The sequence below is a fragment of the Eriocheir sinensis genome, unplaced genomic scaffold (assembly GCF_024679095.1).
Source record: "Eriocheir sinensis breed Jianghai 21 unplaced genomic scaffold, ASM2467909v1 Scaffold1431, whole genome shotgun sequence".
In the NCBI taxonomy this organism is placed as follows: Eukaryota; Metazoa; Arthropoda; class Malacostraca; order Decapoda; family Varunidae; genus Eriocheir; species Eriocheir sinensis.
In genome coordinates this window covers 35,001-48,137 of record NW_026110775.1, presented here as the reverse complement: position 1 = coordinate 48,137, position 13,137 = coordinate 35,001, and the positions used below count along the sequence as shown (strand labels likewise).

The 13,137-nt window shown below is 40.9% G+C and overlaps 1 protein-coding gene across 1 annotated transcript; it reads left to right on the top strand.

Moving 5' to 3' along the window:
* Positions 1 to 91: 91 nt before the first annotated feature.
* LOC126990051 (sodium-coupled monocarboxylate transporter 1-like) lies at positions 92 to 10,406 on the top strand. The gene is made up of 11 exons (XM_050848614.1): positions 92 to 885; positions 1,649 to 1,782; positions 2,322 to 2,510; positions 4,855 to 5,009; positions 6,679 to 6,819; positions 7,081 to 7,299; positions 7,657 to 7,775; positions 8,530 to 8,684; positions 9,398 to 9,582; positions 9,705 to 9,808; positions 9,957 to 10,406. The coding sequence occupies exons 1-11, from the start codon at positions 597 to 599 to the stop codon at positions 10,151 to 10,153; spliced, it is 1,887 nt and encodes a 628-aa protein (XP_050704571.1). The 5' UTR covers positions 92 to 596; the 3' UTR covers positions 10,154 to 10,406.
* The last annotated feature ends 2,731 nt before the right edge of the window (positions 10,407 to 13,137 follow it).

The window sequence follows — 13,137 nt, the reverse complement described above, 5'->3', positions numbered from 1 at the left end:
CGGTGGATATATATATATATATATATATATATATATATATATATATATATATATATATATATATATATATATATATATAGAGAGAGAGAGAGAGAGAGAGAGAGAGAGAGAGAGACATTATTTTATGCCGTATCAGAATGACCAGGCATACTGATGACGAGAGCAATTACCTTCTGAAAAAAAAGTTATCCGTATAACTTGATGTCACACCTGCCCTGTATCACGGTGTAATGGGAAATGGGCCAATGTGACGGAGATGAGCAACAAGGCCACGCACATCTATAGTGTATCCAAATTCACCTTTACTTAAAATAATTTAGTGCCTACATGAGGATACAGAAACCTCTTCACAATAATACAGCAATTTACTTTCAGGCGTGTTTACGAATCTTTATGCAGGATCACAACTAAGGCCAAAGTTCAGCTGCGCGCAGCGCTATATACAGGAGATATCGGATTTTGATATGTAGTAAGGCTGGGATGGTACTCAGGACTCACCTCTCTCCATTACAGCCTCGAGCTTCTGCAACTAAAATCTCATCGAGGCTGTGAATTTCACTTTTCTTATTGTTCTTGAAATAATAAGGTTAACTGAAATGGAGACGACGGCATCGATTTACGAGGAAACGACGGAGACTGTGACGGATGGTTATGAAGATATCGGGGCAGAATCAGCCGACACATTTGGATCCAAGTTCCAGCCTGCAGATTGGGTAGTGTTTTCGCTGATGCTGGTGGTGTCTGTTGCCATTGGCGTGATAAGCGCAGTGAGAAGCCGCCGGACTGCCAATACTAAGGATTTTCTACTCGGAGGAAAGAACATGCCCCCATTAGCGGTTGCAATCTCACTCTTGGGAGGCATAATTTCCGCCATCTCCATCTTAGGTAAGAGACCTTAATGTGCTTTTCCACTCATGTACCGCTTACAACAGCCTAGACAACATATGAAACCAACTGAAAAAAAGTCAACGTCAAAACATCGGCTAAGCATTTTGTGAACTGAATGTGAAGTGAAGCCTTTAGTGGGTGTCTGGTTGGTGTTTCTAATTCTTTCTATAATTTAACTTTGTATGAATCTCCATTCCATGAGATGAATTCCATGAGACTCAATTCGAATTCAAAGCTAGGTCAAAGTCTCGACGCTAATAATCGTGTGTGTGTGTGTGTGTGTGTGTGTGTGTGTGTGTGTGTGTGTGTGTGTGTGTGTGTGTGTGGGCTGATGCCGCCTGATCAGAGGTAACGTGATAAGACATCTCATCTTTCCACCTTCCTTGTCATCATGATGATCTTGAGGCTGACCTGACAATACATAATGTCCCAACTCTTAGGTGGTGGCATGAGAGAGAGAGAGAGAGAGAGAGAGAGAGAGAGAGAGAGAGAGAGAGAGACTGAACATTAATCGATCAAGAAGCAATAATTTTTGTAGAACCACAAATCGCTAACTATAAGTATCAGCTACTATCAACATTTTATCTAAATAACATCTTTGCTGAAGATTAGTATCACAAACAGTAACTTCACAAAATGTCAATAAAATAGACAATGAGGCACAAGGAGGAACATGTTCTGCAATCTAAATCTTCCAATCATGAAACATGATGCTTATTCCTTCACTTTCTCTACCAAATTGCCACCTTTTACGCTTCAGGGAACCCGACGGAGATCTACTTTTACGGCACCCAGCTCACTGTTAGCCTGCTGGGCTGCATCCCCGGCTGCATTGTCATCAATAAAATCATCGTGCCCACTTTCTACAACCTCGAATTGGTTTCTCTTAACGAGGTGAGGCGATGAATCGTGAATTCATAAGCTCTTAACATTACTGCCTTTACGCTTAGAATATCATGGTGGTGATGATTTTTCTTTACTATTACAATTATCATTATTATTATTATTATTATTATTATTATCATTTTTATTAGTATTATTACAATTATTAGTACTATTAGTATTAGTAATATATAAGTAGTGATAGTTGTAGTAGGAGTAATAGTTGTGGTAGTAGTAGTAATGGTGGTGGTGGTAGTAGTAGTAGTAGTAGTAGTAGTAGTAGTAGTAGAAAAGGATAACATAAGAGAGAGAGAGAGAGAGAGAGAGAGAGAGAGAGAGAGAGAGAGAGAGAGAGAGAGAGAGAGAGAGAGAGAGAGAGAGAGAGAGAGAGAGAGAGAGAGAGAGAGAGAGAGAGAGAGAGAGAGAGAGAGAGAGAGAGAGAGAGAGAGAGAGAGAGAGAGCTATTGTTACACACTGCAGCCACTTTCCATTCCTTACATCCTTCCACCTCACGAGTTAGCACACACTGATGCTCACGTCACCGCTTTTAGTACTTGGAGCGTCGCTACAAGAGCGCCGCCTTGCGGAAGCTGGCCACGCTGGTGACCCTCCTCTCCCTTGGTATATACATGGGCATGTGTCTGTATGCACCCTCCCTCGCCCTCTCCACCGTCACCAGTCTCTCAACCTTCGCCTCCATGGCAATCATGGGGGCCATCGTCACCTTCTACATCACCATAGTGAGTTTCAGTCTTCTGTGGTGTGGCTTAATGATCAATTAGACTAAGATTATCGTATCTGACCTCTACCGTATAATGTGGCGAACCAGGGTTGTGGAATTTTTTTTTTTTAATAAAAATCGGATTTTTTTAATTAAAAGCAATTTTTTTTAAAATCGATTTTTTTATTTTTTATTAATGAAAATAATCAAATAAATGTAAGCTCTATATTATGTACATCAATTTCAAATACTTGTTGGAGTATTCTTGTATCATAAGCCATCATCATAAGTAACCTGGCTGGCTGTTTGAGCTAGTCCTAAGACTGACCATCCACAGTCAGCCAGCCACTGGCCAGCACCACACCACAACTCTGTCTAGTCTCCTAACAATATAACCAGATCATGTCATGTTTTGGACATGTCCTCACTGAAACTGCACAAAGAAAGATGAATGCAGCTTCAAATGAAAGTATCAGAAAAAGGCTGTGGATGATCCATGTATGTATGTGAGGTGATTCTTCGAAAAATAGGGGTATATATTCAAATATTTCCTTTACTTCCACTTCCTATAGTTGGTGTTTTTTGTCTCTTTTAATAGCTTTTCCCTAGTTCATTTGAGTGTTTAGAGGGGCCCAAGACTACCCACATGCCGTCCTCAAGATTGCCCGTAAACCGGACTCCAGCGAAACTCTCTAAAGAGGACCGAGTGAAGTTCGGGAAGCGGGGGAGGGGGGGGGGAGTAGCCAAGCAAGATGATGGCACTATAAAACAGTTGCCTGCGCCACCAACCGGGTGGGACCAGCCAAAATAGCAAAGATGAGTGCCTACGCTACAGTTGAGCGTGGCCACAGTGCTCACCTCCGTGGCACTGGCCCTTCACCTTTGGTGGAAAGAACCTATCATCCTAGGACAGGGTCAGCGTGACATCCAGGTTACCACAGTTTACCTTCCGCAGGTACCCATTTATCCACCAGCCCGAAAGGGAGGATGAGCAGCTGGGTGAGCAGCACGCTGACTGCCCAGGTTGGGATTCGAACCCAAGGCGCGGGCTCGTAGCAAGGCACGCTAACAACTAGACCATGGAGGCATAAAAAAAAAGATCCAAAGAGTGAAAAACTTGCTATATGAGGACAGACTCAAGCATCTAAAGCAGCCAATGTCAACAAGATGAGTAAACAGTTACAACAAGCAAATGAACTGAAGTTGCTAACCCATGGTTGCCCTGCACACATTCTAAATGTATTGGCCCATGGTTTGCAAATTGGCAACATAAAAGAACATGTGTTTCATGTTGTAAAATATTTTTGAAACCATCACTCTGCCTCAGCAAGATACTGTGAGAAAGGCGGTCAGTCTTGTTCTGCCCCAGGACACTGGACGGACCAGGTGTGGCTGACGGAAGATAGATATATAATGAACTAACTAACTCAGATAAACTTTTTGTCAAGCTGACAAAGAAAATATTGATATCAAAGTTAGAGATTGTTTTCTTTGTTTAATAAGATCAAGATTTAAATTAAAGACATTAAAAAAATCAAATAATATAAATCTTGAATTAAATCAATGATTTAAAAAATCATTTTATTTAAATCTTGATTTAAATCAGTGATTTAAATCAACTTGATTTAAATCAAACAACCCTGTGGCAAACCCTGAACATTATTTCAAAACTAGAATTATATGTCAACAAGATAAGAAAACAGCTACAACAAGTAACAATCAAGCATATCGTTTATAATAATTTTTCCACGGAGATGTCTTTCCACGGAGGTTGTATTATCGACCTTGAATTCAATACACGTAAGCTGCCACTCTGTGCTCGAATTTTCAGTAGCATGCTTCAGTAGCGATCACTAAATCATGGCTACATCGAATATTTCAAGTAAGATCTGACTTAGCCGTTGTTAAATGTAATATTATATATATTTCCTATATTCTTGAAAAGGAAGCTTCAAACCAACATTTTCAACCGCTTTTGCTCACTTGCTGCCTCAGATCAATTTTATTAACGCACTTGTTTTCAGAGAGATGTTGTCTGAGCCAGGACTACTTGATTCATATATTCTCTGTGGGTAAATAGCACCTTTATCAACTTTGTATTGTTCTAGAGTTTGAGTTCATTTTTTTCAACCCTTTAGTAGATGCATGGTAGCTGTTTAAACAGGCACAAGGTGGGGCAAATACATTAAAATAAAACATGAATGTTTACAGCAAAATTCCAAAAAGCGCCTGCAAAATGTTGCCGAGGTATTCTGCACATTAATGAAGTGATAACTGATGATTGGGGTTATCGACCGAGCAGAAATTATGTACTGAAAATAACTATTTGTGCACACTATCAAACGAATATTTATTTTTTCCAGGGCGGAGTGAAGGCGGTGGTGTACACGGACGTGCTGCAGACGCTGCTCATGTTCGGAGGCGTGTTGGCGGTGGTTGTGCTGTGCTGCATTGACCTAGGGGGCGCCGGGGAGGTGTGGGACATAGCGCGGCGAGGCGGCAGACTAGAGTTTTTCAAGTAAGTAGTGACTTAGGAGTCACAAGGGGTTGATGACTCCGTCTAATGCTTTCATTAAAAAGATACGTGGCTGCTCACGTCAAACCGCCATTTACGTGGCTCCACACGTACAACGCAACGCAATGCGTGGTCCTCATGCGGTGCAGGAGCATCCGTGGCACCAGCGCCGCTCCGGCAGTTCCTCGGGACTAACACAACAATATATTGAGCAAGCAGCCCACCGCCTCTCACCCCCGCCAGCGCCTCGTTTCTCTTCAGGTGCGTCGCGTTCTGAAATGTGGTGGTGACAAGTTCAGCTATTTCACTGAAGAGGTCCTTGTCAAAAGGGGTAAATTTCTGTACAGTTCTGGACTTTCGTGCCAACTCCTCTCCATCAGGTTATCATAGTGGCCTAGCTCCACTCTTCTTGCAGGATCGGCCAAGCCTACTCTCTCTCCTCCTCCCTCTTTTTTTTTTTTTTCACTTAGTGGGACCTTCACAACTAACACCAGTAATGTTGATTCAGCAGGAGGAGTACTTGCTGCTGCAGTAGATGCTGACGGGAACTGCAATCACAGGTGTGCATCCGTGCTTTACGTACATTTACCCGCCCGTGACCGTGACACAGTGATCCGCGGCAAAAAAACCCGCGTATGGTATGGTATGGGCCAAAAAAACAACATGTGAGCATACGTGGGTTTGATACGAATGTGTGACCGAGGCTATATGCAGACGTACCTACGGGCCGTGACACGTATCCAGTTGTTGATCGCAACAAACAACAAATGGCCACGTATGGGCCAAAAATCACATACGTGAGCATACGTGGGTTTGATACGTGAATGTGTGACCGAGGCTTAATCATCTTTTACTAATCAGTCACTTTGCTACACCATCCACTTTCCCTCCTTACGCAACTTTACACATACAAGTCACACAAATCATCAAAACATCATAGCTCTCAGATTCCTCAATCGCAATACCAATTAAGGGGGTAATATAACTAATGACTTGTAATTTGCGTTCCTTTCATGTTAATAATAGCATAAGCTTACATCTTCTACACTGAAGTTCACGCCTCAATAATCACATACCTTTAAATAACTTTTGAAATCACTATCCGTATATCATCAGCAGTAACAATGTTTATACCGTTCCCTTGTATATCATGTGACCACGTATGTTCCTAGAAACTAGTTCAGAGGTCCATAAGTAACATCACTTCCACGGTAGGTGGATCAAGGTAAAACCATTGTATTCGCTGATAGGAGCCTACCCCCCTAATAATAGGTCAATGGGCCATGGTCACTTTTAACAACGCCTGAGGTAACAACAACAAGGCAAGGAGACCGGAGAGCAACGGCGGAATACAAAGGGAACGATAATCAAGGTTTCCGATGCTCTCTATCCAATCCCATTTTGACCTGGTCATTGAAACCTACGTATTATATAATTTTAAGGTGATAAAACTAGTCTCAAAAGTAAACAGAATTACCTCCTATTAGTCGAGAAAATAGAAAGTAACAGTGGATTGGAGTGAGCTTAATTTAGACGTCTTGTGATACTCTTTTGCATAAGAGACGCCTTCTCATAAGGTTTTGTTATACACAATAACCTCGAACCGTAGTTGTGTAGAGCGAGAAGTTCCATTCAATTCGTGAAAATCCTATATCTTCCGTTTTCTTCACAGCATGGATACCAACCCGTATGTGCGCCACACATTTTGGTCTACTTTTGCAATGGGATTTTTCTTAATGATCAGCGGGATTGGTATAAACCAAACGACTTACCAACGGTTTGCCTCAGTCCGCACCTTAAATATATCAAAAGGGTAAGTCTTTCGTCCCATATATATCTTTATTTAAATATATGAAGCATGGTCTTCATGCTTAACAGAGCAAATACTACATTCTAATTAATGCCAATAATTCCACTCATAATCTATTTTAGTAGTATTATGTGGTCATCTAAACACTTGCTTCAATCTTAAAGTTTAAGTTTTTGTTTGCAAGATATTTCTTCAATGTAAATTAAAGTTATTTGTTTTAGTTACTCATGTATGGTGGATTCTAATAATCCTACCGATCTTCAGGCTGTCTTGGTTCTTCCTGGGCGGGTTGTGGTGTCTATGGTGCTTGTTTTTCTTCTCTGGCCTGGTTGCTTATGCCACCTATAGCACCTGCGACCCCTTCACTTCTGGCAAAATCAAAAAAGCTGACCAGATCATACCCTTCCTAGTAACTGACAAAGTGGGCTACATCCCAGGCATGTCAGGTCTCTTCGTGGCGGCCGTGTACGGCGGGGTGCTCAGGTGAGGGAGGTATTAAGTGGAGTGATTTCGTGTGTTTAAAATGTGTTCAAAACAGTTAATAATCTATGATCCATTTATAAAGCTTCGCATAAATGTTTTGAAAATTTTCATTTCCTTGATGTCTTAAATGTTAACATATTTATAATAAGCAAGATAACTTACACTTTAATGGAAATGCTGAAAATTTGTTGATAAATATCATCACCCTAACTCATTATTATGACATCAATATAATTCATTGTTTTAAGCCCTCTTTAGATCTCTCTACCAATAACATTTCATATTTATTAGCTCAAATAATATCCGTCCCCTTTCTACCACGTAACTATATCCCGACAATATTTTCAATAACCACAGTTCCCTCTCCTCGACGGGCAACTCCGCAGCCTGCCTGGTGTGGGAAGATTTCCTCAAGCCGTTGCCCTTCTTCAGTGGCCTTAGCGACTCCTCCGCAACTCTCGTCGTTAAGATTCTCTGTGTGTATTTCACTGTATTTTTCTGGCGTATGATGGAAAAAAAAAAATGTATCGCTACGCTGTGAACAAAGAGGATGAAAATCAGCTACATTAGGGAAACTGCACTAACAGTGAAAGTCCCCTAATGAACAACACTGAGTGCCGGGGATTGAACCCGGGCCTTCTAAGTAGAAGTCAGGGCAGGGTACCGACTATGCCACGGGTTCGATCCCCGGCACTCAGTGGTATTCATTACGGGAAACTCAATTACTTGATTTTCCTTGCTTAGTAAATGTTAATATCATGTCATTTTTCGGAAATTATGATTTAAAGGGGAAAGCAATTTAAAAACTGGTAAGCCACTAACAGTTTCGTAAAGAGTTCGGGCATATGCGAATGCAGTTTTATGGAAGAATCTTTCGAGAGAATCGTTCGACCAAAAATTTAAATACCAATTGATGTCAGTGGGGTTAATCTCACTGACGATTATCTATTTCAAAGGAATAATCCTAATAATGCGCCACATCGATAGCAGTCTGAATAGTTATGAAAGAATATATATATATATATATATATATATATATATATATATATATATATATATATATATATATATATATATATATATATATATATATATATATATATATATAAAGCAGGAAAAATAATTAATACTGTTTAGTTTGTAAACGCCCCTATGATTAAGGTATACCCGTAAGGAGCAACAACACCTGTATGAATATACTGGGGCTACTAGTTCGTTTCTCCCCTGCAGCTTCCCTCACTGGCGTCGTGGCCGTGGGGTTGGGGCTCCTCATGGGCAATTTGGGCAACATCTTCCACGTCATCCTTAGCATCACCAGCGCCGTATCGGGGCCACTTGCAGGGGTATTTATGGCAGGTATCCTTCTCCCCTGGACCAATGCTAAGGTAAGCTGTTATCTATAATTTCACTTTGACAATAAAAAATTTATGGAATATGAACAGATATCAATATAAATTCTCTGAGATCACCAGTCCCAAATTTGTGCAAAGGGCGCCATCGGTTAATTTATAAGGCGGTAGTTTGGTCAGACATTGTGACGACGATGGACACTGTATGTACGAGTCTTTACTGACTAATCGACATAATTAGTCACAAGTAGTTCCCTCCTTATGTAGGGTGTTTTCTTTTACAGTAAAATCGTTTATCAACAGTGTTTATCTCAACACTGGGTTGCCCTTCTTCAGCACGATGTCCGCCTTTCGCCCCAGTATGTCCCTTGCTCAACATAATCAGTTCCATAAAACAATATTAGATAAGATGACGCCTCGCTTATCACAGTGTATTTATTCCTAAAAAGTATGTTTCTCATCACGGTGTGCCCCTTTGTCTTGGCAATGTGGTACTCTCTCAACACTGTGTCCTTCGTCAAAAGTATCCGTATTCATTGTTTATCTTTCCTCCATAACGGTGTGTTTGTATTTAAAGACAATATGACGCTCTTCAAAAGTGTCCATTCGTGTTGACAGAGCCTAATGACCAAGCGCCTCTCAACACTGTTCCTTAACACTTCATGTATATACCCCTCAACAAAGTACGTCCCATGACACTTTTCACTGCATCACATTAGTAATCACAACGTCTTGCTTTTAAAATGCAGGGGGCGTTTGTGGGGTTCTTTGTGTCCTTCATATTCAATATGTGGATCGCGGTGGGCAAATTCTTACGAGGGGGTGGTGGGCCTACAAAGCTGCCACTTTCTGTTGCCGGATGTCCTGACACTCTCAACGTTACACTGGAAGCCTTCACCTCAACCACTATTAGTCCCAACGTGACCACCGATGAGTAAATAATTATTTTGCTGTATCAGTGATATAACAACGATATGGAATATGTTAGCTATAACTTGTTCTCTAAACACTTGATATTCTACTTACCAACCCTATCGTTATTTTTGTCTATCACAGAATGCCACAGGAGGAAGACATGTACGACATTTCTTACTGTTTCTATGGTCTCATAGGCATATCCATCACTCTTGTGGTCAGTGGACTGGTGTCAGTAATCACAGGTAATTTACACTCATCCAGACATGTTTTTTTGTACATAACAACAAGCGCTGTGAGCACCTCAGGTATCATGATCATTCTGTTATTATTGTCTACATCTGGATATTTTAAGTTCCACTTTATTTCAAAACTCATTCAATACTATCACAGGTCCAACACCCCCGAAGGATGTAGAGGGTGGAGTCGTCAACCCGACCTGCGAGCGGCTGTACAAGTGGGCGTGGCAGAAGTGGCAGAAGGCAAGGGGTGTGTACAGCAGCAGAATTTTTGAAGGTCAATACGTGGAAAACCTAGAGAAAATGAGCATGATGCCACAGGTGAAGTCTGACGTTCATAGCCCAATGTAAACAGCACTCGAAATATTTTTTTTCGAAATAGCATGCCAACTTAATTAAGAAATAAGGTGAGATGACGGCTCGCTGAGAAAAGAAAAATCAGCCATTGATTATTTCACGAGGTTGCCATGTTTTGAAAAGAAACAGTGGAATGAGTATTTATATTGGTACGTAATACTCGAACTATGACTTTTATGTAAGGCACAATGATGTATTTAATGAAAGCTTAATGTGCACTTAGGCAGCATACATTTTTCGCCTACTATTTGTATTTCATATTTATTTCCCCAACTATTATATTTTCTACTTGAGACAGACTTTCATGCTAGCCGACAACTTCGTTACGGAAGCAAGACAGAACAAAGCAAACAAGGAAGTAGGACATGACATGAGGGACTCTTCCTCCTCATCCTCCTAACTTTATTTCACCAGCGTTGATATTTGGGTTCCGACATTTGACTTGGTCTCCCTTAACTATTGATAACTGGGTTTTATGCTTTATTGCTACTTCCACATCTTCATATAACTGCTTCTTCATCAGTATAAAGGCGCTGTTACACTCGCACATTTTCCGTCAATATTTTTCATCAACTTCCAGAAAATTGACAACTTCTTTTTAAGCCGCTGTTACACTAGCACATTTTCCGTCAATATTTTTCATCAACTTCCGTCTGCACTTTCGTCTGCACTGCTTCCGTCACATGTAAACAAAACACCATGGCCCCAACACACAAACAAGCAATCGCCGTTATCAACGTGATTAGGTGTTTAAGAAGCTGAGACGAGCCAAACAAGCCAGAAGATGAGAGTGGATCTGTGAGTGGAAGGCACGTCGCGAACAAGAAAGTGTTTACTATCGACTCTTGGGGGAGCTGAGATTGGAGGATCACGAGGCAATGAGGAACTGGTTCAGGCTCGACAAGGACCAGTACAACAAACTTTTGGAACTAGTGACGCCCCTCATTGTAAAGAGTGACACCAGAATGAGGACAGCAGTGACCGCAGGTCTTCAAAGCGAGAGAAACCCATGGAGTGTATCACATGTAAACAAGGTCTAGTCACACGAAACACTGTAGTCTTTTATGACACTATATTATAAAATGTAACTACAGGTGTAATTGCTTTATTGAATATCTTTATCTATATTAAATAGTTGAATTCTTGCTTTTCATGAAAAACAGTGGTTTAATTTGAATATTTCCTCATCATCCACTATGGATTCTGATTTGATTGAAAAATGTTGTTGACAGCTTTCCCTTTGAAGACGGTCATGTTCGTCTGACTCAAGAAGTCGGAAAAGGAAGACGGAACATCCAAACGACGACGGAAATCGTAGACATCGACGGAAAATGTGCTAATGTAACAGCGCCTTAAGATGATACTGATGCAAAAGCCTGCAGTTTGTAGACTTTGTTAGCTAGGTAACGATTCCTGCTATTCTTTCGTTGAAGCTGCCAGCGACTTTTTACTGTGTGTGTGTGTGTGTGTGTGTGTGTGTGTGTGTGTGTGTGTGTGTGTGTGTGTGTGTGTGTGTGTGTGTGTGCGTGCGTGCGTGCGTGCGTGCGTTCGTGCGAGCCTGCGTGCGTGCGTGCGTACGTGTAGTGTGTGTGTGTGTGTGTGTTTTCAAAGGAGGCAGTTGGTTATTTTCAGAGTCCGTGGAGATCCAACAGCTGGCCACGACAAATGATTATACACACACACACACACACACACACACACACACACAGAGAGAGAGAGAGAGAGAGAGAGAGAGAGAGAGAGAGAGAGAGAGAGAGAGAGAGAGAGAGAGAGAGAGTGTGTGTGTGTGTGTGTGTGTGTGTTGAGGTCCTCGTTGGATGCTGCTCCCCTAGTTTGTGGTCCTGATCTCCATCCCAAGTATCTTGTTATTGCCTTGTTGCCTCCATTCCCAGCCTCCCCTTATTACTTTTCGCTTTCCAATGTTATTTTTTGTATTTATCAAAATTAATGTACTTTTATTATTGTTTCAGACCGGCCGTTTTATCGTCACCTTACTAAAAATTAACAATTTATTATTACATGTCACTGGTTCTGGTGATATGTCACTAATTTGCAAAAAAAGGAAGATAAAGCTCTCCCAGTAAAACTTTATAGATGAAAAAAATTATGGTTTTAAAAATAGTTGGCAGTCTTGTCTGTCTGTCTCAAGTACCCTATGACCGGCAGCGAAACCTTCATCCCTTATTTTGCTCGTCGATAGTAACCTCAATTCACACTTTCAAGTACATAATTTCCCACTTCGAGTAAATCCATCAATATCCTCTTCCCCTCAATTTATCTTGGGTTAGATCAAATAGTAAATGCAAAGAGATGAAAGGTCAACTTCGGTAACTCTTTTATGTTAACTTATTCTTTTGACACGCTTCAACATTACACTTCTGTGATGTAAAGTATTGGCATATTCAATGTAGCGTCAAAGTGTGTCTGTATGTGCACGTGTGTAGGCGGACAAGTGTTATATATTGAAATGAAAACTGACGAGAAAAAAAACATGAAAGAGCGGAAGTGGGTGTGTTTGTGTTCGTGTCCGTCCCTGGGGAGCCTAAGACTATTCCTTGCGAGTACATAAACAAACCTATGAACTCTGACCTACTAGTCTGGGAGTGATGAAGTGTCCTGACGTCGTATGTACGTCCGTCAATCCGCCGCCGGAGTTTATATCCCAGTGTATATGTTTTCCCTTATCTTGACACTATCCTCTCCATACTTCTTTGTTTCTATATGAATTAATTTTGAGTTGTCTATTATCCTCGTGTTCCTATATGCTTGTTTTCAGAGTACTGATTCAACGTCTGTCTGCTTTATCCTTTTTAATACGAATCAATAGGGGCCTGCGTTTGAAGATAAACTGATCCTGTCCTAACTATTAGCCGGCATCCTAGTTACAACTTATAACGGATTTGAAAACACCTGTAACCAAACCTAACTAAAACTCAAACAATTATCATTTATGTTGTATTCAGCAGAGATTTTATGTA